This window comes from Aythya marila (assembly GCF_965140915.1).
Source record: "Aythya marila genome assembly, chromosome: 2".
NCBI classification, from domain to species: domain Eukaryota; kingdom Metazoa; phylum Chordata; class Aves; order Anseriformes; family Anatidae; genus Aythya; species Aythya marila.
This window is the reverse complement of record NC_139043.1, coordinates 16401173-16426130: the sequence shown is the minus strand read 5'-3', so window position 1 is coordinate 16426130 and position 24958 is coordinate 16401173. Positions and strand designations below refer to the sequence as shown.

The following is a 24958-nucleotide window of genomic DNA, read 5'->3' as shown; positions in this document are numbered from 1 at the left end:
TCTGTGAACCTCTGTGTTACAGAAAAAAAATGTGAACCCTCCTGCCCATAGGTAATGAGGATTAAACACAAAATTCACAGATTTCTTATTCGTTTCTGTGAGGTGAATGAGAGAGACTCGCTTGGGAGGGCCTGTGGAGCCGCCATAACACTGAATTATCTCCCAGCAATGACTGTGGCACGTCTTCACGTGTGGTCAGCAGAGCTGATCATGCATTTAGTGGCTTTGAAACCCTTGGTGTGGTGTTGGCTGTACTGGGGACGGCCTTGAAGCTCTGTCTGGTGCTGTGTGTCCAGATCTGACCCCAGTCCTCTGGTCGGGTCCTGTCCTCGTGCCTCTTCTCAGGTCATCTGCTGCCTCTTCTGTGTGCAAGCTCCTTCAGCGTGTGGTGTTTCTTGTGCCTTGTGCTCGTTTTGGGACTTTACTTCCCAAAGAGCTGTGTGCTGGTCCTCTTCATCTGCATGAGGCTCGTGGTGGAGGCACAATGGCGCTCGTGTGAGGGTAGGCCCCTAGGAGAGGGTGGAGGCCAGCAAGCTGCAGCTGAGGAATCAAGAGGGAAACAAGAAATACGTCGTCTAGTCAAATATTCAGAATTACAGGTGTGGGGCATTTCAACAAAACAATACCTTTGGGGATGGGGGGGAGGGTGGAGGAATGTCAAACTGTTTAGTTTCTGTCCCAAATCCCTTGTGTCCAGGTCAGGATCTGCTTTATTTCCACTGTTGCTGATAGATGTCCCTTCAGCCTGTTCTCGAAGACCATTGTTGGTGGAGATTTGTAGCTTCCCAGTGTCTGACTATCCTCAGGGCTAGACAGTCTCTCCTGATGCCTAACCCAAGCCTCCCGTGCTGCCTGCTGAGGCAATTCCTTCAGGTTCCTACATCAGCAGGGAGCGGGACAAGATTATCGCTGCCTGCTAGCAGCCTGACATCTCTGAAACCTGTTATCGCGTCTCATTCTCTCACCCCAATCCCTCCTCCCTTGTCCTCTGGCTAAACAAGGCCGCTTCTTGTAGCCTTTTCTCCAGGGGTCACACTCCATAACCCTTTTATCACTCCTGCCAGCGGCTGGCAGGAAGCAGCTGGAGGCAGGGCCCAGGACTGGGTGCGGGGCCGGGCACGGAGAGGAGCAGGACAGCCTGACATGAGGTGCTCCTCCTGGGGTATTTCCAGATGTACTCGCCTCTGGGTGCCAAATCCTGCACTATTCTTGATGCCTTTTTTCTGTGTGGCTCTAGGCCCCGAGACCCTCCTGCTGTACCGCTCCGTTTTGTACTTACACATCTTCCTTCTTCGGCGTGGTGATTTGCACCTGCCTGTGTTGAATCTGTCATTCGCTTCGGATAGGTTCTCTAATTTATTAAGATTTTATTCTAATTGTAATCTCTGAAAATGCTCGTAGCACTCCCTACTGATTTGTAATTGTAATCCTTATTCTAATTTACAAGTTATTAATGGAAATACTGAATAGAGCAAAACCCCCGGCAGAGCCCTTGTGTGTCTTTTCAGGCTGACATTTAATTTACTCACTATTCCTTGAGTGCAGATTTGGAACATTTGTATATCCACCTACGATAATATATTATACATAAATCGTATTCACCTGCTTTGCATATAAAACTGTCACATGCATCCGTCAAAAGTTTTCCTCCTTCCAACGTGCAACTTCTGTATTTTCCCCCTAGTCACTACGCTACCAACTCTGCTGAAGAAGAAAATTACATTGATTAGACTTAATTTGCTCTTGACAAGTCTGTGTTTTCTGTTTTCTTACGACTTTATCATGTGGGAGTGGATGCAGCTGCAGGGTTGCAGGGAGCTGGAAATCGCGCTGCTCCTGCTGGGCCGCACGCTCGTCCCCTCTCCCTCCTGCTCCGTGATAAATCAACACCTACCAGAAGTATTTACAAGTGGCTTGAATAATCTGTCTGGGTTGGTATCAAAGCCAGGCTGTTTGGTCTATGATACCTCAGATCTGTCTGTTTCCCCGTTTTGTTTGAAGTTAGATAATGCTCGCCCTTCGCCCATCCTCTGAGAGCTTCTAGGAGGTATTTGCTAATGGCTTGGAGGCTGCTCTGGCTACATCCCTACTCCCACCTTACTCCAGGCCTGCGCTTTATTAGGGCCCGCTGAGCTGAATGCATCCGACTTCCATTAATGAATTTCTTCTTTACCATCTGAACGTCTGTCTTTCGGCAAGCAAACGTGGTGCCAGCTCTTTCCACATCACCCGTGGTTCTGAGCAGAGGGCAGGGGCTCGGCACGCCAGGTTCAGCTGTGAAGCAGCCTGCCCTTTGCAGCCCCATCTCTCTCCAAAAGGATCAAGGTAAACGTCTCACGGAGTGTGTGTGGTTTTGATAAGCTGTCTTGTATGCACACATGCAAAACCAGAGTGAGAAAACAGGAGAGATTACAATGGACAAAGGCTTGGATATTCTCCTGGGATGTAGCTCAGGGTTATATTTAGTCTGAGCTCGTAGTACCATCTAGTATTGTAACTTCAACTCCAAGAACCTGTTCTCCATTGCTGTATTCTGTCGGGCTTTTATCACTTCATCTGAGACTTTCAGGTTGTGTGTCTCTCTCAGGCTAAATTTATTCTAATAGCGTCAGCCAAACCAATTCAACCATTTCCAAGAAAAACTAGGGAGAGGAGGAAGGAGAGGAGGAATGTTGTTTTGCCCACATTAAAACAGGGAAAGAAAAGAAACCTTCCAGCTTCTTGGTTGAGAGCTGTGGTGCCATCACGCTCAGGAGCAGGATCTATGGTTACAAGGCTCGGAGACGTCTGCGTGTTGTTCTCAGCAGACCTGTCTCTGATTCCAGCTGCTCCGTTTTCCCAAAATTTTTTTTCCTCACATCCGTCAGCATCTCACAGCCTCTGGTGCAGTGCTGGTGCCCTCGTTGCTCCCATGGATGTGTGAGCAGAGTGTGCCTGCGTAGCCCCAGCTTTGCCCAGGGAAACTTTTCCTCGGTTTCCCAAGGAACCGGGAATGAAGGCAGCGGTGTGCAGAGAGGTGAGAAACTACCGGGGTGGGAGGGAGATGTGTTGGTGCTGGATTAGGTGGGCAGAGGGACGGAGTTAGACAAACTACTGCAACCAGCTTGTTGGGTCACCCCATGGTTTCCTTCATTGTGTGGGCACCTGGCTGGCCACACATGGCACATCTTGCAGCCCCTTGGCCTCTTTCTTGTTGCTTTCAACATACCTTGTTCCATTTTAACACTGTGCTTCAGAAAAATCTGCTTGCAGCCACTTCAGGCTGGGCTCCTAGAATGGAGAGGGCTGTTTTCACTTTAGTCTGTCTACATAAATACTGCTGTCTGGCACGTGTCTGATATAAAATGAGAATAAAATCACTGCGCACGCTAAGAGAAGTGAGTGAAGATAAGCTAGCTTAATGTGTGACCCATCTAGATAATACGCATTGTAATTCAGATGCCTGTTAGTAGCTCCGTCTTCAGAGCAGCGTCTGGATAGCTGCTGTGGATAAAGCCCGTGAAGAACAGCATCACCTGCCCCGTGCATCAGCAGAGGCAGGAGTCCTGCAGACTTCAGCAGCCCGGAGGCACGAAATCACAGCCAGCAGCAAGCCGTTGGGTTGTTCAGGGTGCCTTGATTTTGGCAATTCGTGATGGTTGAGCGCTTCGTTTTGCAACGTGAGCAATGCCCCTAGGTTACTGTCCTTTCTGTCAAGTTGCACAGAATTGCTTGCAAAATAGTATAAATAGTGACGCAGAGGTGGAATAGGGAGAGTTGGGTGCAAGAAGGACTTCCAGGGGTGGTGTTCGAACAGTTTGAGGGTTGCCACCTTCCACTTGAAGTAACGGAGGGAGGGAGAGGTGTGACAGAGGGCAGCCAGCTCCGGGCCACTTCCCTGTCCCTTCTGGCATCCTGCTGAACTGCGTGGGTGCTCCCCCAGGATCAGCACCAAGCGAAGGAGCACGCCGAGAGCCTGCCCTGAAGGCCACAGAGGGCTCAGTGGCACACAGGCCACGCAGATTTCCGCAGCTCAGCCCGCGCTCGCTCCTCTCCATCTGACAGCACCGTGAAGAAGTTTCCAGAGAAAAGCTTGGCCCCGGTTTGCAGCTCGGTGCGGGGCTGTACCGGCTGACGGGGACAAGTCGGAAACCCTGGCAAGATAGCAGGCATCCTCAGGAAGCAAACCCTATCAGAAAAGCACTGATGTCATTGGCAAACAAAACAACCGAGCGCTGGAAAAACAAACTGTTTTGCAGCCTTGTTGATCTTGCCTCGAATTAGAAGCTCTGCGCAGCCTTTACTCTTTGGCCCAGTCTCACAGATTATTTACAGGACGGCACCGCAGCCATGGTTTTGCTACTCCTGCCGGTCCGATCCCTTTGATTTTAGCTTTTTTTTTAGATTTATTTATCTAAAGGAGGGTGGGAAGAGTGTCCCAGCACTGCAGCCAGTTTTGGAAAGATGCCCGGTGTCCCTGTGGGCATCGGGTGCTGACAGGGTTGATGTCCTGTGAGCTTTGCTCCTCCTCACCAAAAAGGGGATCAGAGCGAGCCCCACGGCTGGGGGTGCCTTGTCCCTTTGCCTTTGCCTCCCTGATGTCCCTGTGGCTGCAGCAGGAGGCAGCGAGGGGGTTAAGCCGTGCTCCAGCCTGACAATAATAGCAGGAAAAGCACATTTCTTCCTTGCACCTGCGATGGGCTTTCTGCCGTCCCTGGTAGTCACATCGGATCTTCCTCTCGTTAGAGGCTGAGCAGCTCTAGCAGCCAGCTGTTCCCCTTGCTCTGCTCCTACCTGGCTCCTCGCACGGTCCAGGGCAGGGGGAGGATGGAAAATCAGCTTTTTAGGTCAGCACTCAAAAATAAACCACAAAGCCTTCCCTCCCCTCCGGCAGGGAAGGGTCCTGCTCCTCCCTGCTTTCTGCCTGCTTGCTGGCTCCGATACCCGGAGCACTCACTGAGAATTTGGAGTCCTGTCCTAGCAAGGGAGACTCCTCAAATATTTTCGGCGCAGAGCTTTATTCCTCTGTTTTTAAAGGGTGTGTAGCGCTGCCTGCGTGAAAAGGGAAGAGATTCATTAAGCTCCAGAGACAAACCGGTTTCAATGCTAAGCAGGCTCGCAGGCTGCAAAGCCACTTCTGCAGCCTTGCAGGTTACCGGCTAAATCGTGGCTCTGCATTTAAAACGTGCGTGTTTTTCTGCCTTAAAACACTGCTTTTCCACACCGTGGGCTGCCCTGGTGCTCTCCAGGGGCTCTCCACACGCCTGGAGCCACGCAGGGGGCTGGCACCAGCGGCCCCAGGGCATCCAGCAGACAGGGCGTGAGCAATAAGGGGATGGGGATAAAGCTGGAGAGCTGCAGGGTGGCTGCAGTACGTGGAGCACTGTGCCACAGAAACTGGTTTAGGTACTAAGGCAACCCATCGGCTTCTGTGGGTAGGCAGCCCGAGAGGGTTAGCCCTAATAAATGCGCAGCAGCCATCCCGGCAGTGGCTCCATCCAAATTATTGTTAATGGCAGTGAAGAGGGCTCTCCCTTACCTCTTGCCCAAGAAGAGCCTTAGAGCCCTGTGTATAAAACACACTTTGTTTTTCGTGATCTTTGCAGAGATGATCTCCTTTTGGGTGGCTGCTAATGCTGGGCTCCTGTCCCTCAGGTGGACCTGCTGCTCTGAAGGACACACACCGCTCACCAGGTGTGCCAGATGAAGTCCTTACGCAGCAAAAACCCTCTGGAGTGGTTTATGTTTTACATAACAAGTCTATTTCTGCATGTTTCACTTCTCATTTGTGCACTTTTTCTTTTTGGTAACGCAGTTCAAGCCCGGAGGAGTATCTCCAGGTCAGTCCCTTGCTGTGCACGACCTGCAGAATAGACGAACACCTCCCGGGCATTTTAAAACTACGGAAGAATGGGTTTTCTGTAATCGCCATAACTAGCAGCGAGGGGGGCACGGACAACAGAGATTGTTTCTGGCCAGCTAATTCAGTTTGCTGAAGCTCTGCTGGAGTCCTGAACTGAGGACTGTCACTGGGGAGAAAAACCTTGGATTGGGAATCACTGAGACACAACAGACACAGGCACCTCAGCTTGATTTCAGTCATTTTTTCGCAGGGAAAGCCTGCTGTAAAAATAGAGCACGCTTGAAACTTTAGGCTTCGTGTCATTCTAGCTGAGAATTACTGGTTTCCAGCAGGTCAGCCTAGGCCAAATAGAAAATAATCTGTAAAATAGACTATTTAAGGTATTGCATGACATTACCTGGGTTTCTCATGTGGTCGCATAATGACTTTTTGTTCTCATGCATACATTGTCCTCCATGTGAACATTTCTTCTTAATTGGAATATGCAGAGCTGCTGGGAGAGGCGGCTTGCCTTCTAACCTGTCCCCTCCTCCTGGCTTACAGAGCACGCCAGAGGAAAGCTGGTTTTGAAGCAGACGCCTGAGTCAAACAGTGGGTTTACCTCTGGTGCAAGGGTTTGGAGGAGATCTGAAAGCTGCAATGAGTGCTGGATCCGTCGGTGAGCCGGCCTGAGCCAGCAGCCCACCGGCTGATGAAGGATGCCTTCCCGTGCTTAAAGCAGTTTGTTTGTGTGACTTTTTTTTCTTCCAGTGATGGGTCCTGCTGCAGAGAGCTCCCTGATGGCGCAGCTGTGAGCGAAAGCAGCGCAATATGTTCAGTGTGGAGGACCTCCTGATTTCCCATGGATACAAATTGTCTAGAAACCCCCCTGCTTCCTACGAGGACAGATACGATGGATACCGGCGTGAAAGCGCGGGCACCAGGCCTGCTCAGAGGCCGCTGAACGGGTTCGAAGCAGACTCGAGAGCTTACAGCAAGAAGCCTCTGGTGAAAACCAACTCGAGCAGCACCGAGAGCAGCCATGGGAGCCACGGGAGGCGAGCGGGTCCTGGTTACCACCATGGCCTTCAGGGTTTGTCCACTTTTCATACTTCAGAAGGGGGGTAAGTTTCAGCATCATGCCATGGCTTTGCTTTCTCTTCCTTTGGGGTTCCGGGCGGGTAACTGAGCATGTCCCTAACCCGTGACACCGTCTTCCTGTGATCCTTTCCTGCTAGTGACCATTTCCATGCCCACAGGTCCACATCTGCTCGCCTCCTGCTCGGGGAGGCCCCTGAGGGTACCGGGGTGGTGGGAAGTGGCCACCCGAGGGGAAATGCCATTTGCTCATGTGGTCTGTCACAGAAGGGCCTTGCTGAGGGGCTGGGGAAAGCTCGGTCCAAGCGCAATAAAAATAAAAAAGAGAGGCAGAAGCTCTTCCTTTTGTGAGTAGTTTAAAAAAAGAGAGCCCAGCTTCTTCTGCCACGTACATGGCCTGGTTTTGTGGTGGGTTCACCCATCTGGTGGGTTCCTCCACGCACAGGGCACTTTCTGGTTTTCCGAAGGCTGCTCTCGTGGAGTAAACAGGCGAAGGTGCCCGTGTGTTTCTGTTCAAAGCAGCTCACAGCCAGTGGGAGCTCTGGCCGTCGCCCCATACCCCGTGCCTGCACAGCCGCGGGGTGCTCACCGCCGAGTACGTGCGCGGCGGGGCCGGGGCAGGCCGGGCAGGAAGAGCTGTGTGTATACAGCACGGCTCGGGCATTGTTTCGTGGCTATTTGAGTGCTCCCGATCAACAAAGGAAAGGGGTGAGAGCAGGACTGGAAGCCAGCCCAGCTGTGACGGGGGTGCTTCGTGAGGAAAAGCCCCTTCCTCTGGCGGAACGGGCTTGAAACTGAAAGCAGGACGCAAGGCTCTCGCCTCGGGACCTCGTCCTCCGACAAAGACCTTCAGTAACGTGGCAAAGGAGTGTGTCCCAACTCATGCTCAGAGTGCTGGGTGTAGAAGAGCTGATGAGCCTCCAAGCACCCCAGAAATATGGGGTGTTGTCCAGCTTTTGTGAGGTCAGGAGGTGATGCTATTGTGTCCACACATTGGGATTGTTCCGCTGCTCTGCTGACGTGCTTTGCTCCACCCTGGTGTTCTTCAGGCAGGTTATGGGGGAACATAACCTCCATGTGGTGATGGGAGTGCTGTCCTGGCTGTCCTGGTTTAGCCAAGCATCAGGAGGCCACGCGGGAAAGGTTTGGAAGAAGCTGTGAGGCAAAGAAAACGAGGAAGCTGCCCCTACGGGTAGAGACGAGACGGTTTGCAGAACTGCATCTCATCTGAGCGTGGAGGAGATGCACTTCGCTTCCTTGCTTGTGTGGGAGGAACTGTGTTGGTAGCTAGCCAATTTAGAGATAAGCAGATAGCATCATTAATGAGATCACCTGCTGCAAAACTTAGACAACTGTGCTGGTGTTGCAACGTGGATGAGATGCTGTGAGGATAGGAGCCCAAAATAGAACAGAAGTTGCCAGTGTCCAGAACAGAGCTCTGAATTTTTTCCACCTTGCTGCCAAAATCCTGGAAATAAGTTCTTCACAGTGCCTCCCTGCAGGGCACAAAGTCTGTCCTGGTGAAAAAATCTCATGCACCCTGGGCAGCTGGGTGCCTAATGCCTTCTGTTTACCCACTAGGAGCCAAAAAAACGAGGACTGAAACTGCCATGCTGTTGTTAGATGGCCCTACAATGGCCTCATCCTGCAGGGTTTTGACTAAATACTCTGTGCCATGCTCCTTTACTTCTGGTGGGTCCTGCTCCGGCCTCTGGGCAGCTTTGCCCTGCTGCGGTGAGAGCAGCAGCTGGGTGAGATGTGGTCGTGCAGCCAGCACAGGGTGGGCTGACGGCCTCCCTTCTTGCAGAGGCCCAAGATTCGTAGAGAGCCAGCAAGAGTTTACGCTTTTTCAATGCTTTATTAGCTTAATTTTATATAGATTCAGCTCAAAGCACTTTATGACAGCAGTCGTGATGTCTGTTAGAAGCAGGCCTTGTAGAAAAAGTTCCCAATGATTAAATCTTCCTCTTGGTCCCGTGGGACCCCTCTGTCCCTGGCTGCCACCAGAGAGCCAGCTGTGAAGCTCCCTGTGGCCAGAAGCACATTTCTTCGTGCACCAGCGTGGCTGCAGCCCGGAGCAAGGCAGACTTGTGCACTGGGAGCAGCATGGACAGAGAGTGGTAAGAGAGAGGTACCGTGAGATGTCTTTGTTCATGACATGTCCTGGATGCAAAGACCACAGCACGACTGGCATTCACCATCCCGACCTGTGGCACTGCTGAGGCAGCATTTTGAACTTGAGGCAACTTGGGGATGCTTCCCCTTTCCACCGCTTCATTAGATCACCCAGCAGTGTCATAGGTCCCCTAAATCCTCAGGAGCAGAGGTGTCCTCAGTCTGTGCTAGGCTGGAGGCCTGTCAGGAGGCTGTGGAGCGTCCCCTTACCCTGCACAGTGTGGTGCCATCCTCTCCAGAGGCTTACAGGGCCTGGGAAGCAGGCTGTGTGTAACCATCCCCAGCTCCTTGGGTCAGGCACTGGAGAGAATGAGATTCTCTGCCTCGTGAATGAATAGACCATAGGAAAGATCAGCTTTAAAATGCCCTAAATACAGCCTTTTAAACGTCTTTTCTGCACTCGTGCTGCAGTGGTGGTCACGTGGTGGTTTGTATCATGCTCAGAAATTTATTACGGAGCCTAGCTGTTAATCTTTTCTTCTTTAGAAATAAATTAAATCTTTCAAATACCTTTAATAAATGGAGGAACATCCTTTCTGTAACTGAAGCTGTCCTAACTTAGAGCAAATTTACTTCAACGAATATCCGAGCTTGGGTTTTGTTTGTCTTTAAAAAAGCAAACTAACCCAAACTGTTCTTTCAGTGGTTTCCTAGGAAAGGGTTGAGTAATGCTTCTTTCCCTATTCCCAATTTCCCATTAAATCCTTTAAACAGGCAGCCCACTTCGTTCCTGTAGTGTTAGCTGCAGTTGTTGCAAATCGCAGCATTATTGTCCCCCATACCTCCTTCCCCCAGTGTTCTCATAGTTAGGTTGATAAGAACTTGTTTGCATTTTATATTCAGTGTTTCATTTTGTTTTGTTTCCTGTTTGTTTGTTTTTAACTCTGAATTAACCTTTGCAATAATTGTGATAGATTCGCCATCTCCGGAAATTTAAAGATCCAGACTTTAGATGCTTTTCTAGAAGACCTGCTGCCAGCGAAGCAGAAACCATTTCAGGGAGTTCTGCTGGCCTGCATTGAACAGGATGTCAAGCCAGATAATCGTAACAGTCTCTTCTGATCTCGGAATCTATGACTCTGTACTTTCTGGGATTTTTTTTATAGTCCCTTTAATGATGAATGGTGAAATCAGACCAGGTATTTTGTGTTCCTAGCAGATCTGACGGAACAGAAAGAGCAAGCTGCCCATCCCCTCGTGACCAATTTCAGAAGAAGGCAGCTTTTGTTCAGCTGCATGTTTTTACACGCTGAAATGCATAGAAATGTTTGTTGTTACTGCAATCAACTTTCCAGTATAGGAGGCGTCCCGTTATATCTCATTGATTAATTAAGACATTTATTACTTCGTGGGGCTCAGCAACTGAGCTGTGCTTTGTGCTTCAGAAGCAAAACGCTTTGCTCAGATGTTAAGTCTTAATTCGGTTGAGTTAATGTGAACAAGATGCTCCTTATCCCAGCTTAGTTTTAAACTTTTGTAGTCAGAGCATGAAGTTAATCTACATAAAAGAAAATTACTGTGGAGATGGATGATGCAATTCTCATTCTGAATTTTAAATTATATTATCTTTTCACAAACTACTACTCAAATAGGGCGCTTTTAGTAGAAAAATGAGCTAGATGACAGTGTTTATGTACCTTGAGGTCGAGGGAAGAGGAAGAAATTCTTGGGTTCTCTCTACATCCTTGTCCTATTTATGTCAATTTTGATTTTTCATTCTAGTCGTATGCTGGTGGCAGCTACGGAGTGTAATAGCAGCTACACTGTTGGACACCTTAGGCACAAGGATAGCAGGACATGGTTCAAGTAGGAGATTAATTATTTATATGAAAGGATACCAATTTTGTTCAGCAGTAATATACAAAATAGTTTGCAATCTGTTCAGAACACATGAAAAAAATGGTCTGTTCATGGAAACCTGTGTTCTGAATCTCTAATTTGCAATAAAATGTGTGACATGTTTCGTATTTCAGTAATGGATTGTTGAAGGTCATCCCTCTTTTGTTAAAAAATAAAAAAAAGTTATACTTCTTTTGGTGTGTTTTAGGTTTAAAGAGTGGTTCCACCTTACTCAGAGCTGTGCTAATATGTCACCACGGTTGTGGCATGTATCCTTTCATCCAAAGCCCTTTAAAGAGATTTGTTCCCTCAGCAAGATGAACGAGAATCAGTGCAGGAGATGACGTGTTTAATTTCAGCTCTTGCACTAGGATGCAAATTGTGCTTCTTACAGAATGTATCTTAAGAAATAGCCCTCTACCTGTTCCCCCTACCCTCTACTTTTTAGTTTTAGATTCCTATTAAACTTGTTTATCTCTGTAGTCCCCTTAAAGTTTCTAGGTTTTGGTGTAACAGAGTGCAGAAGTAAACTCAACGTAATTATTTCTGTCTGCCAGTCGAGGAGGGCTGTATGTGTTCGCAGAGCGTGTAACCGTGTGCACTCGTGTCTCTTTCTAACAGCTTTGCACAGCTAACAACATGCCAGCAGAGCATCAGTTCCTTCGCCATTCCTCTGCTCGAGCTAACGACTGACCTAAATCCTCTCACTAAAATCATAAAGTGTCGTGGTTGAAAGTAATTACAGAAACCCCATTGGCATAACTCAGCATTCGACCTCCTAACGGGATCACCCATGAGGGAAGGAAGGGGCGGCTGTGGAAACGTGCCTGTGACACTGCCTTTCTTTTTCAGGACTTATGACAGGCCTCAACTAGCGTGGCCTTCCCAGCCCAAGGCTGACAAGGACCTGGCCTACTGGCGGCGGCGAGGACAAGACTTCAGCGTGCTGCTGGGCTACTCCCAGAAAGGAGGAGTGGAAATGCAAGGGCTGGCGGCAGCCCACGGGGTGCCCCGGCACCCCAAGGACGCTCAGCTGAAGGCAGGGCTTGGAGCAGAGTACGTCAGGAGAGGTGGCCTGCCGGAGAACTGCGAGGTGCCTGGCGACTGCAGCTGGCAAGGTTTGAGGCTGGAAAGCTGGAACCAGCCGAAAAAAGTCGGAAGGCAAATGTCGGACGGCGAGAGGGAGAAACTGCTCCAGGAGCTGTATGCGCTGACCCTGCGAGACGACGTGCTGAGTGCCCACAGCAAGGGCAAATCGCAGTCCCTGCCCAGAGTCCTGTCTCCAGACAGCATGAGGTGCGTGGAGATGCCCTCCCTGACCAACAGCAACAGCTCCCTCAGCACAAGTAAAGCCCCGTCCTACCCCCCAAGCAGGCCGGCTGTGGAATCGGCCAAACACCACGAATCGGGGAGCCATTTCCTGCCCCTGGTGAAACCCAAGTACGGGAGGCCTCTGATGCCTCCCTCCTACGAACTGCAGCGACAGAGCAGGGCACCCGCTGACACCGCTGGCTTTCAGGACCACCCCCAGAAGGACGACCCCGCTCCCTACTTAGCCAAAGCACACGAGCCGAGGCCAGACGCCTGCGTTCAAGACCCGGGTTTGGAGCCCCCGGTCTATGTACCTCCCCCATCCTACAAATCCCCTCCCCACCACGCCGTGACTCCACATTCCCCCAGTGAAGTGCCTACCGATGCCACGCATGCCAGCAGCAGCCCGCAGGACGCGGCGGAGCGGCTTGTCACCTGCCAGCGACCGCCTGCGAATAGCGTCGAAAGAGGGGGCGACCCCTGCAGAGACAGCCACCCTCCTCACGGGAAGCAGAGCCACCCGAGACGCCCCGCCGAGCACCTGCGTTCTGTGCAGTACATCCCCTTCGACGACCCTCGGATACGGCACATTAAAATCGCCCCCCCTCCCGAAGGGCTGCAGGACAGCACCAAGCGCGGTGAAAACGCGCGGAGTCCCAGTGCTGGCACGTCGCAGGAGCGAGATCTCGACGCGCAGCACCACAGTGCCTTTCTGGATGCAGCACACTCCCCGGCTTCTGCAAAGGGAGAAAGAAATTCGGACAGCTCCACTCCCAGCTGCAGGTGGTTGGCGCCGTCCATCCGCGATCAGGACCATTGTGCCTTGCTGGACCAAAGAGACAGTTGTAGCTCAACTAATCACAGCCCCCGTAACGAAGCCGGCACGGAGCACACGAGAGGCAGGCTTTCTGCGAGGAGCTCACATATGGACAGCACCTGCGAGACCGTTACGAAAGTGAAGAAGTTTGAACCTGGAACTGGGATGCAGAGCAAAAAGAGTTCAAAGAAAAAAATGAATGAAACTATATTTTGTTTGGTCTCCATCCCAGTTAAATCAGAGTCAAATCTGCCAGATACAGATAGGAACAACAACATAACCCAGAGCCCTGATAAGAACGGGTTTGATAACAATGGGGCTTTGCAAGAACAAAGTCTCTTAAGTATGTCTTCGACGGACTTGGAGTTACAGGCGCTTACAGGAAGCATGACCAATAAAAATGAGTTACAAAAACAAGAGCTGTGGAGACCAGAAGAGTTCAAACAAATGAATGACCTCAGATTTATTCAGCCTGCAAAACACAGAGAGCTCAAATACTCTGGCTCCTGGCCAGGTGATCAGTACAAAGACCAGCAGACACAGACCAGTTTTTCTGAAGAACCTCAGAGCCCGCAGGTTTGCCATGGTGCAAAGCCTGGGCAGCCCGACAGCACCAGGCTGCTGTCTCCGAAGCAGCTGGGATGTGCAGCATCCACCACAAGGTCGAAACAATCGGGGTCGCCCTCCGACGAGAGGGGCTGCAGGCAGAGCTCTTACGGCATGAAGGGCCAGACGTACCTCAGCCAGTCCAGCAACAGCGCCTTTTCCAGGACTGCCACCTCCATCCTGCAGGCCTCCTCGCCAAAGGGCCACCAGAGCCAGCCCCTGCACGCCCAGGAGAGGGAGAACGGCCTTCTTCCCAAGGGCGATGTGGTTAAGGGAGAAGCAGGCGCTCCCTGCAACAGTAAGGAGCTGTTTGGGCAGTTCCTTCTGAAGCCCGTCAGTCGCCGCCCCTGGGATGCGATAAGCGAGCTGGAGAGTTTCAACAAGGAGCTGCAGGGGCAGGAGGAGAGCACGAGCAGTGAAGAAGACTTGGAAAGCGCCGCGGCTTCTCCGCTGGCACATGCCCTTCTGCAGAGAAGGGCGTCCAGGAATGAGAACCAGGAGCCAAAACGTGGTGGGAGGTTGGAAACGGGTGTGCCAGAGGTGCCCGTGTTGAAGTCAGGGAGAGTTAAAAGCAAGTCTGAAAGTTGGAGCGTGGCGACCGAGCACGGTGGCGAGCCGGGCTGCGTTGGCTCTCAACGCTCTTCGCAGCCAGGAGGGAGCAGTGAAGGAGTCAGGCCAGCAGATGGAAGCCTGATAACAGAAATGAGGGCAGAGGAAGCCAAGAGCAGAGCAAACAAGCAGCCCGTTCGCGCGGGACCTATCAAGAGATTCTTGTCCAGCAGCCCAAGCAGTTGCTACCATGGCAATCCTTTCAATAATCCCCTTTTACAGGAGATGAGTGAAGACCAAAATTACTTGGACTTTGTGAAACTCAGCAAAGGGGCAGCTCCTCAAAACGATCCAGTGTTAGAGAGAGGCTCAGTGGTACGCTTGTCCTTAACGAAGAGGAGCCAAGGGCGCTCTGAGCCGGATTTGAGGTCAGTGGGGCTTGATGTAGCCCCAGGACCAGGTGCTAACGATTCTGATCACTCTTCAAATGCAAACGCAGTGGAAATCCCCGTGAATGAGTCCTTGCAGGCGAGAGCTGCAAGAATTTTAGGCATAGAGATAGCAGTGGAGTCTCTCCTTCCAGATGACCACGGTGGGCCCCATCCAGGCGCGAGCCCTGCAAACGGTGCCCAGGACTTTGAGTCATCAGCGGAGAGCACGGAAAGTGGCAAAGAAGGAAAAAAAGATGATTCTTACGAAGGCAGGCGCAAGTGTGGGTGGACAGAGAGCGCGCTCTTTGTTGGAGAGAGGAACCGAGAGAGGTACCTTGATGAATGCCAGGCCACGCACCGCGAAGGCGGCCCTAAAACGTTGGTGAGGGAGCAAGCGTTTGAACAACCTGCGAGTCCCAGCCAAAACGAAGACCAAAACTCAGTGCCCAAGCCATCGGTGTCTCAGCATTCGGAGAAGAGAGTGAGGAGCACCTCAAAAGTGATCGAGACGCTCCAAGGCAAGCTCACGTCTCCCCCGAGCCGGACTGCCATGGAGCGCTTGGTGCGCATGAAGGAAGTGGACTCCGTGTCCCGGATGCGGCGCCTGAGCATTAAAAGCGCGGACTCAGGAGAGGAGGTGGACGAGGAGAAGCTGTCGAGGGCACCAGAGGAGAGAGGAAGCAAAGTGGCGAACTCCGGAGCTGTGTCCAAGCGTGTCATCTCCCTCGGCGAAAACGGCTATTTAGCTGGAGTGGACAAGAAGAAGATGGACAGAGATTTTTCTTTAGGTAAGACCCTCTTGTTGGAGAGCCAAGGGGGAGCTGCTTTATGTAAGGGGCACCGTCGCTCTGCCTGTGCCCACGTAACGAGGCTCAAATAGCAACAGGCTGTAGGTGGTACTGTCCCCATCTGGCTGCCACCCCCTGCGGAAGAGGTAAGGAGGGAGCCTATTTTAGGACAAGTTGCTGTAAAGCCAACTTGTGACACTGAAGCTCATTCACCGCGACGGGCGCGCTCCCTGCGGTCTGTTCTCCGTCGAATTGTTTCAGGGAGCTGCCAGCTTCAACCAGCGGGGTTCAAAGACAGCCACTCTTGTGCCAGTGCTTGGGAACACGTGGTGAGTTACTCACAGCCTCTCCCTGAATACACGTTTTTTCCCTCTCTGATACTTCAGTAGACGCATACCATATCAGAGCTCAAGAGAAACTAAAAATAAAAATCTGATGTTCCTCTGGGAAGCCTCTGGGAAAAGGCTGCATTAAGGGGCCTGGAAAATTCTCTCTCTCTCATGAATATTTTCCAGATCATATGTTGAGAATAGCTGTTACTCCCAGGTCAAAAGGAAAGTTGTCTTTTTCAGTGAACACCTTTTTTTTTTCTTTTTTTTTTCTGATGTCCCTCATCTCTCAAGAGCATATAAACTTGTGTAGTCCATATGCATCCCCAGAGCAGCACGAGCTGTTCTCTCTCCAAAGCAGCTTTCATATGGCATCGGATGGAGTGAGCAACTGAAAACCAGTCGTTGCCATAGATCTGCATAAAGGGACAAATGTCCCAGGCCACCTGTCTGCTACATGAAATGAATTGGAGTGAGCAAGTGTATGGTGCGAAGACTGTTCAATCACTGTTAATCTCCTCCTCCGTTCTTCCATCCCGTCTGCAACAGCTGACACTCTGCTTTGAAATTTGCCCAGGTTGTTCATTAAACCCCATCAATGCAAATCTGTTCACAGTTTTCCAGTACAGAGGGACTGAAACTAAACTGAGCATACTTCAAAGTGGAAGTATTTCTTTCTTTCTGACAAAAAAATGTGTTTTTATGAGTTCAGAGCATTGACTCCTGCAGTCTTGCAGCCTTTTCCTCCGTGTCTTTCTCCTTATCCCTCAGCTCTGCATCTCTTTCTGCCCTGAACTGTATTCTCTAGACCCAATTTTCCAAGTGGGTTCCTTCAGCTTCCTCGTACCCATCAGGGCGAGCACGCCCCACACGCCTCCCATACGCTTTCCTCCCGGGGGGTTTCTGCCGGCGTGAAGAAAATAACTCTTGTGGTGACATGACTTCAGGGATGTACCAAAACAGATTGTGTGTGTTTTATTGGAGTCTTGGAGTTATTCTGCAGTAAATGAGGTCTAATTTTATCCTTCCTGCTGACAATGCCAGGCGTGCATTCTGCAGCGCGCTCCCATTGCAGCAGTTCCCTTGCAGCTGCAACAGCCACGAGGTGTTTGTCTGACCTGAGTGAGGCAGGCCTGAAGATTTCTGTGTAGAAAATCACAGATTTTTTAGCCTGATGTTTGTCTTAGCTAACTCCAGCTCCAACAGTCATCTCAGAGTAAGACCTCTCCTGAAACTCAGTGCAAGAAGCTGGTCTTACAATCTGATCTCCAAATGTTCCCAAATGCACTCGATGTCTTTTCTCCTTTGCTGTTTGAAGACTGCTTCTGTGAGGCTAATGATCTGGCTTTGTTTCTGTAGAGAGTATTTCAAGTTAGCTTAACCAAACGTTGAATAAATGTTTGTGCAGCAGTGCAGGAGTTCCTGTATTTGCCCCTCAGATACAGTCTGAGGCAGCCAAGAGTCTTCCTGGCAGTCTGGGCCTTTTGTGGCCTTGGTTTAGATGCTGGAGATCTGGGTAAGCTATCAGGGAATAAATTGGGCCACGCAGTTCCAAATCTTGTGGCCTGATTTCCTCTCCCCCAAAGGCAGCACCTCCGTGTTGTGGTGAGCCCTCACAGCGTGAACGTGTGTGAAAATGGGGCCACGGAGGCCTTAGGAAAATCAGACTTCTGAAATGTGAATCCATTTTTATCCTTAGGTCAACCTCATGCAGAGCAGTTGAGAAGTTGTGGATGTTCTTGTAGGTTAGGTGGGAAAAAACACTTGCAATTGAAAAAGTATTGCTGCTTTGGAGACATCCTCTCGCACCATCAATGCCTGAAGCTTAGAAAGATGCTTCAAGCATTGTCCTGGAGTGCACTGGCCCTCGTACACTATTTTCCCCTTGATTTTTTTTTTTTATTATTCATGTGGTGTCTGTCCTTGAAGTCTGGAAATACCAGAAGAGGCTGCATAGTGATAAGCACTTCAGAAAACAGAGGTAGTGCTGGCACAGCACAGGCTCCTTTCTTAGCTGGCCTAGCAATTTGGGGAGAGAAGGCAAGAAAAACAATCACAGATCCCTCCCCACGAATCCACCCACTAGGGCCATACCCAGAAACTCCTTCTTAGCCTTGGCGTGGGTCTGGGTGCTGCAGATGGACACTTGCACCTAAAGCAGAAATCCCCCTCTGAGGATTTTTATGCCCGTTGGAATGAAAACATTCCCTCACATCAACATAAAAGATGGAAGAGCGTCCTTGGGCATTCAGAGAAGAAATGCAAAGTGAGGCGTGTCCTGTGACCTGAGGAGAGGTAGGCTAAAAGCCAAGACCAGTGTTAGTGAACCAGTTCTCACTTCAGTGAGTAACATTCAAACCGTGAGCTGCGGTTGTGCAGGCTGAAGCAGGTCAGTCTGACCACAGGGATGTAAGAGCAGTGCTTTCTGCTACACCACTGAGTGAACCTTGGGCTGGGGACACACAATCAAACAAAAAGGTCTTGATGAAAAGAGCTTGCAGCATCTGCCTGTCCTGAGTCTTCAATACAAGGGGGGCAAATCTTATGTCCTTCCCTCTCGAAGCATCTGAAAAACAGATGTAATCATTTAGCAGCCAGTGAGCTTGCTTCTACCTACCCAAGGCTTCCCAAATTTTACCTCGATGCATTTGAGCTGAGTTGCTCCCAGGTTACACCGGTGTAAATACAGAATTTGGGTCAGGAATGTAGTAGTTTTAGCTTCCCTTTTTATATTAAAATTAGGAAAAAGATGATATATTTCCATGGCTTGCTGTACCTATCAGTGTTAAATAAGATTCACAGTACCTTACTGATGGCGTTTTCTTGTCTTTTTCAGACACGTATGACCCCACCAAAGTTGAAAAGGTGTGAGATGAACGGAGAGGAGAACAGAGGTTCCTGCTCTACTAAGAATGTTTCACTGATTTTTTTATTTTTTTTTTTTTTTGCTGGGTGCTTTTTGTATGTTTTTGTTCTTTGATGCTTGGAAGTTGCCTCCATTAGTGGTGTTCATGGTGTACTGGTAATGCCTTTACCACTGGCACTAGGAATTAGCTATTTGTGTCTGAAACTGTTGTGGAGACCGCAGAAAAGTCTGACTTCTACATTGGGACCATCTGGCTTTGTAGCATTAAGACTTAATGCCTACAGTTGGCAAAGCGTTTTTGTCTGAGCAGCATTTCAGTCTTCAGCAGGGATGATGAAGTGCATAAAGCGAGGCTTTTGAGCTTTCTCTTTGGTGTAAATGTAAACGTGGGAGATTAGTGAAATGATTTTGAAAAGAATGTGAATTTATAAGCTAAACTTCTCAGTCTCTATAGTCTAAACTTTGTTTAACTTAAGGGATTTTTGGCCATAAGTAGAAAGTGCTGCTGCACAAAGCGGGGGAAGGAATGTGAGACAATGGGAGCGAAGGCTGATTGTGAAATTATTTCTGACTTCCAGAGTTTGAATTTACTCGGATTAAATACTTACTTGCCACCTAGAGAGAAGAAAAGCAAAAACCCCAAAGCTTCTAAAAGATGGAGACTTTTGTAGTACAATGTACAGAACGTGTAATTATAGTAGCTGGCAACTAGTGTTTCAGACCAATGCAAAGTATACCACTGGCTGTTTTGCACTCAGTATTACCTATTTTTGTTTTGCTGTTTAGAAATTCTTTATATGAAAGAATAGTAGCTGGTTTAAAATAGCCCATTTTAACAAAGTAACTATATTTCTTGTTACAGAATACTATCTATTTTTCTACGATGTAAACAATTGCTAACAAGTGGCAAGTATAAAGAAGTATTATTATTATTATTATTATTATATTTTAAGAAGACTTATCCGTCTGAGTGAAGGTGACCCAAGCAGATTTCACTTGTGTATCTTAATGCACACGCCGTATTGCCACAGATCCAGTAGTGCTCCCTTATTTTGTTGGGAAAAGAGCCATCCATGTATGTATGTGTGTATGTACTACAGGGTTAATTTCTGTTTTTTCCCCACTCAACCCTTGGATCGCTCTGCTTGGAGCAACTTTCTGAAGCGCAGCTGAGAACCGTCTGGGCTGGTGTTGCTGCCATAACATTCCAGTGACTGTGATTACCAAAAAAAAAAAAGGGTTTGGATCTTCATCCCAGTGTCCTTGAGCAGCTCAGATGAAATACCTGGTTTCTTTCTTTCACTTAACTTCTTTTTGCACATTGTGGTTTTGGATTGGGCCAGTGTATGAAAATAAATAAATCTGGGTTCAGTTCTTCCCTGCAGCTCATTGATGGTGCCGGGGAGGAGTTCAGATGTCTTCTCTGAGGCATTCAAATACATGGCTTTAATGTATGTTATCTGCACACACAAATGCATGACCTACAGAGTTTATAATAAAGCCTATGCATTCTGCTCTTTGATACTGAATTAGCCTGCATAGGATCTGTGTCTTTAAAGCCTTTATGTCCACTCCTGTGCAGTTTTTGTAAGTATCTGGTCATTAACATTCTTCAGGTGACTTGTTCATGTACATCACTGGTCTATTCTACTATCCTTTTTTTTTTTTTGGCTTTGTAGCATAATTTTATTTTCTAAAATCTGATTTCTTGAAATATGTTTTCCTAAGTCTGTACTTTGGAAGGAACACTCATCCTGTGTTTTGGCAGAAAGAATTTCTTGTCTGTAACACGATTCTGTTACATATGGACTATTTAAAGCTTGTTTGAAAAGAAACTGTGGTGTATAATTTATTTTATTAACTCTTGTGCATGCTGTCTAGCAATGCTTGTTGACAAACTGTTCCTACCATCTTTATTATACTCACCTTTGTTTCAAAATAATCGTCTATCTCCATCTAGCACATCTGGGGGCTGGTAAGTGGCTGCAAAACATGTTTCCCACTGCTAATTCCATCCATAAAGAGCTACTTCCTAAAAAGAATTGCTCCAGTTCTTACCATCCCACTTACTAGCAAAGCTGAGATGCCTGGCAATAACTTGAGGGATTTAATTTACCCTGGATTTCTGGAGAACTGTAAATGTCACGTATCTCTGGTCCTGCTACCTTCAGTTCATGTCTGTGTAGAACATGAAGTTTTTGTGCTTTTTTTTTTTTCTTTCTGATGGGGAGGGGTTAACTGATTCTTCAGCGTCTTTTTCACCACTCATGTCAAGTAATTACTTTTCCAAAACACGTGAACAGCCAGAATCTTTTTTTTTTTTTTTTTTTTTTTTAAAAAAGGCAACAAGAAGAATTGGTTTTACTGGCCAACAATAAGAAATTAAAACTTAAAACATTAATAAGCTTTATTTTGCAGCAATGTGGCTGACCAATGAATGGAAGACTAGAGTTAGCACTGCTTTAAACATGGTGTGCTAGTTTAACCACACTAGATATTCCTACTGTGACATAGGAATGACTATGACTTAGTGTTTCTATGGCACCTGTGCCATATCAGCTATCTGAATGGGCTTGGGGGATGATACCATAGATGAACACCCTTCCAGAAGCCCTTTGCCAGTTGCAAATAGTCATCAGAAAGCTCCTTCTGCACCAGATGCAGTTAAAAAATAGTTAATGGTGATTTTCAGTGCCTGTTTCAATAAAGCTGTCATGGCAACAGCTGTCACTGGCAGTGGCCAGGGCAGGAGCTCAGGGCTGAGTGGATGCAGAGGAGGAGGAGGATGTGGAGCCTGTTCCTAGGGTAAAAAGCCAATTTATGGGGTTAGTGAGATAACAGCACCTGGTGGCTGTGCTACGGTACCAGTGCTGGTGCCAGGGAGGGACATGGTGAACCCGCAGCCTGAGGCTCTCATCTTCTGTCTGAGAAAGAAGAGTCACACCAGTCTCCAGCATTGCTCGCAGCTGCTGACCAAGAAAAGCCAGTCCCGTCGGGTTTGGAGCAGAGAGGTGCGAAGCGAGAAGGTGTTCAGGGACTCCCTGATGGGAATGTCATTTTTGGAAGGTGAGAGTGCTCCCTCGTGTGGTTCCCCTGAGCACGAGTCAGGAGTTGGTCTGCAGGAAGAGCCACGGTTCCCTGATCCCACCCCAGGCCTTGCTAGAGGCATTTTGAACTAGACAGGAGAGTGCAATGAGAAATGCTCCTGTCTCTGAAATCCCACTGTCATCACTGACAAATAGGGTGGGACGAGAGAGGCAATGGAGGGAAATCCCTTCGCATGACTCAAAATCATCAGTAGTTGAAATGCCCAGCAGTAGGCCAGAACAAGCACCACTGGTCAGCTACTGACTCAAAAAAGCTTTCCTTAGGCGTAGGAAAGACTTGTGTTTCGTGCCACAGATTAGTCTTTACTGCAAACAACTGGATACTGCATCAAACCCATTGAGTTCCCTTGTCTCCACTCCTGATGGAACACGTAAAAATGAAAGGATGGTGGAGCTTCTATACACTGAAACAGCCAACAACTGCTGGGAAATAAAAAATAAAAAAAGGACAATATGTGCTTAAAGTGGTCAATACAATTAATCTGTCAAGTGGGCACCCTTTAAAAATAACCAGTCCCATAGAGCTTATTTATATAAATATTTGAGTTTAGTGAAATATTTCTGTTTAATATCATAAATCAGTATTAATATCTTGGGTCAATACTCTGTTGCCTTTAGCACACAGCCAGCCAGCTGAATGTTAGTTTTACAATAGTGGACTTTCTGGGCTGGTCAAAGTGTTGATATTTTCTTCACTGCCCCTTTTCAAAAGAAAAGCAATTGGGAGAAAAGCACAAGTGAGATGTTCTTGCATTTTAAATAGCAGTTCTTGCAATTGCAAGGTAGGCATTTTGTCCAAGCTCACAATCTGACTGAGGCAAGTGTATCTGAGAAGCACATCTTTACTTGACAGGATCCATCAGATGAAATAAATGAGCTTTTTAATTGTTGGCCCTTTGAATGTTTCCTGTAAAGCTGTCCTTTTGCAGGACACTGATATTTTCTTGGTTAAGGATCAAACACCCCCCTAATTCCATTCCCCGGGCAATAAGCCACGATGCTGCAGTCCTAATTTACTGGAGTGAGATTTACTTACAGGTGTGGACCACGGAGTTTAAAGTTGTATTCTTCTGCACAGTCCCAGTAAAGAATGAAGCTGGAGATTTCATGAGATGATTATGCCATTGAATCCCTTAGAAGAGCTGGGAAATTGTGACTTCATGTTTTCATTCAAACTTGCATGAAAAAGTGTTCACTCTGCCTCCCCCTGGGAGCTAAACGAAAGCTGTTTACCATCAACTCTATTTTTAAAGGAAAAAAATGTTTGAAACAAAGAAAAAGGGAAATCCTGATATCAATAGCTAAGCCCCAAACCACAATGCTACCTCCCACCCATGCTGAAAAATATGTTTGCAATATGGCTTGCAGAGCTGCTCAGCAGGGAGAGGGTGAAGGGAACTTAAGTTAGAACTGACTGACACATGGCTGAGATTAGAAATAAAAATGAAGTTTCCCAGCCAGGAGAAACCACAATAACATACAGATTATAAAATGAAGGAGGAACTTTCCACCTCAAGCAGCAGCAATCTCAGCCTTCCTTCCAGATCTGGACTGGCAGAGAAAATAATCAGAACTACTCCAAAAGCTGTTCCTAACCTGTAAGGAAAACAGGCAGAGTATCCTCGTGCCTTTTTCCTTACACATTGCGGATAACTCTCCATACTGACTTTCAAGCTGCTGTGGCCTATCTCCAAAACTAATACCAGCTCATTTCCACAACTTTCTGCGCTAGGTAGCCCAAGGGCAGGGAGCTGGAGGGATAAAGAGAAAACGGAGGCAAGCAGTTTCAATAGTGTTTATATTATGTCAGCAGATGAATGCATTTTAAGAATTTTCTTTGTATTTTTTTTTCTGCACAATGCAAATACCGTGCTTCTGTGCTTACCTGTAAACTGGAGGGGTGCTGCTGTCCCACAGGAGACATTCTCCAAATAAAGATTTTGCATGGATACACTCCTCTGTGATGTTGATGTTGTTACAGAGCAAAACCGAGCGTGTGCTCTGATGTCTGCATCGCCTTGAGAGGGATAAATGTATTGGTGAAGTGATAAAAGGCTGCAGGTATTCTCCAGGGGGCTGCTGCTTCCCTACATTAAAACCTGACATTGTGGCTGGCTTGTTACACCAGCAGGTACAGAAATTGTCATTAACTTTCACACATTTACCTGCAAAAAAAATTGCTTTCCACATCCACACTTGCTCACATCTTCATAAACCCTAGGTCACACATTTCCAGGTTGTGCTCTTTGTTTGCTACCTTTAGGGTACGTTCTGCCTCCATGCGATTGTTGGTTCCTCCTTTACTGGCAAGCAGCCATTTGCTCTGGGTAAACCTACCGTGTCACAGCATTTTCCACTCCACATCAGAGCATTTCCCACTCCCTTTGCACAACTCGATACGGCACTGGGGTAGTTTACTTTGGCTGTGCTGCAGTAACGAATGGCATGCTCTGTATCTGTGCTGATAAGACTTCAAGAGAGCTAAGCCATCGTTTTAATATTGAAAAACAAAACAAACGAAACCCCCAGCTATCCTTTTCAGGCAAAAGTGCAGGCTGCTCATGGTTAGAATGTGCAGGTCTGTCTTTTGTCACGGGCTCAGGAACAGGTTAGCCCTTACTGTCATACTCACACACAGGCTGTGGATGAACGCTGGATTCATCCTGGAGCTCCTCACCTGTCACAAATCGACCTGTGGAACAAGACAGGACAGCACTGGGGAGGCTGCACGTGGAAATCACCCTGGCAGTTTTACTCTCCTTTTCTTTCCATCACCAGACACTATGAACTCACTATACCTTCCTCCTCCCTACCTCCTCCCTACCTGCTTTAAGTATTAAAACTTCTAGTCTGGCAATAATCCCAGCTTCCACCCATTTTTAGCCTAGAAATCAATTTATTTATTTATTTTTCCTCTGTGGTAGGAAAGGGCAGGCACTCAGTTCTATCCACTTGCTGTTATTTTTGTTGGTGGTTTTCCTCCTCTTCATCTTAGTGTTGGTCCTTGCATCACTGCAAGGACAGTTTAAGACCTTTTTTTCTCTAGAAGCAGCAGAGTTGTCCCATTTGCTACAGGTACGAGAGCAGAGACCTCTCTGTGCTTGCTCCCACCCACCAGCACCCGCTCCCTGCAAAGAGGAGGGCAGCAGTATCGAGGCTGATGTTGGCCCACGCTGGCAGGGAGCAGCCTGTTGCTTCCAGCCCTGGATGTCAGCCAGCCA

General features: G+C 48.3%; 1 protein-coding gene across 3 annotated transcripts in view; it reads left to right on the top strand.

Annotated features, from left to right (window-relative positions):
• Nucleotides 1–23690, top strand: part of JCAD (junctional cadherin 5 associated) — a 55148-nt gene extending 31458 nt beyond the window's left edge. For all 3 annotated transcript variants that reach the window (XM_082753049.1, XM_082753048.1, XM_082753050.1), the window contains exons 2-4: nt 6593–6945; nt 11786–15435; nt 18601–23690. In XM_082753049.1, coding sequence (XP_082609175.1) covers nt 6653–6945; nt 11786–15435; nt 18601–18635 — 3978 coding nt within the window. In that variant the 5' untranslated portion in view covers nt 6593–6652 and the 3' untranslated portion in view covers nt 18636–23690. The remainder of the gene's footprint in view (nt 1–6592; nt 6946–11785; nt 15436–18600) is intronic.
• Nucleotides 23691–24958: the final 1268 nt, after the last annotated feature.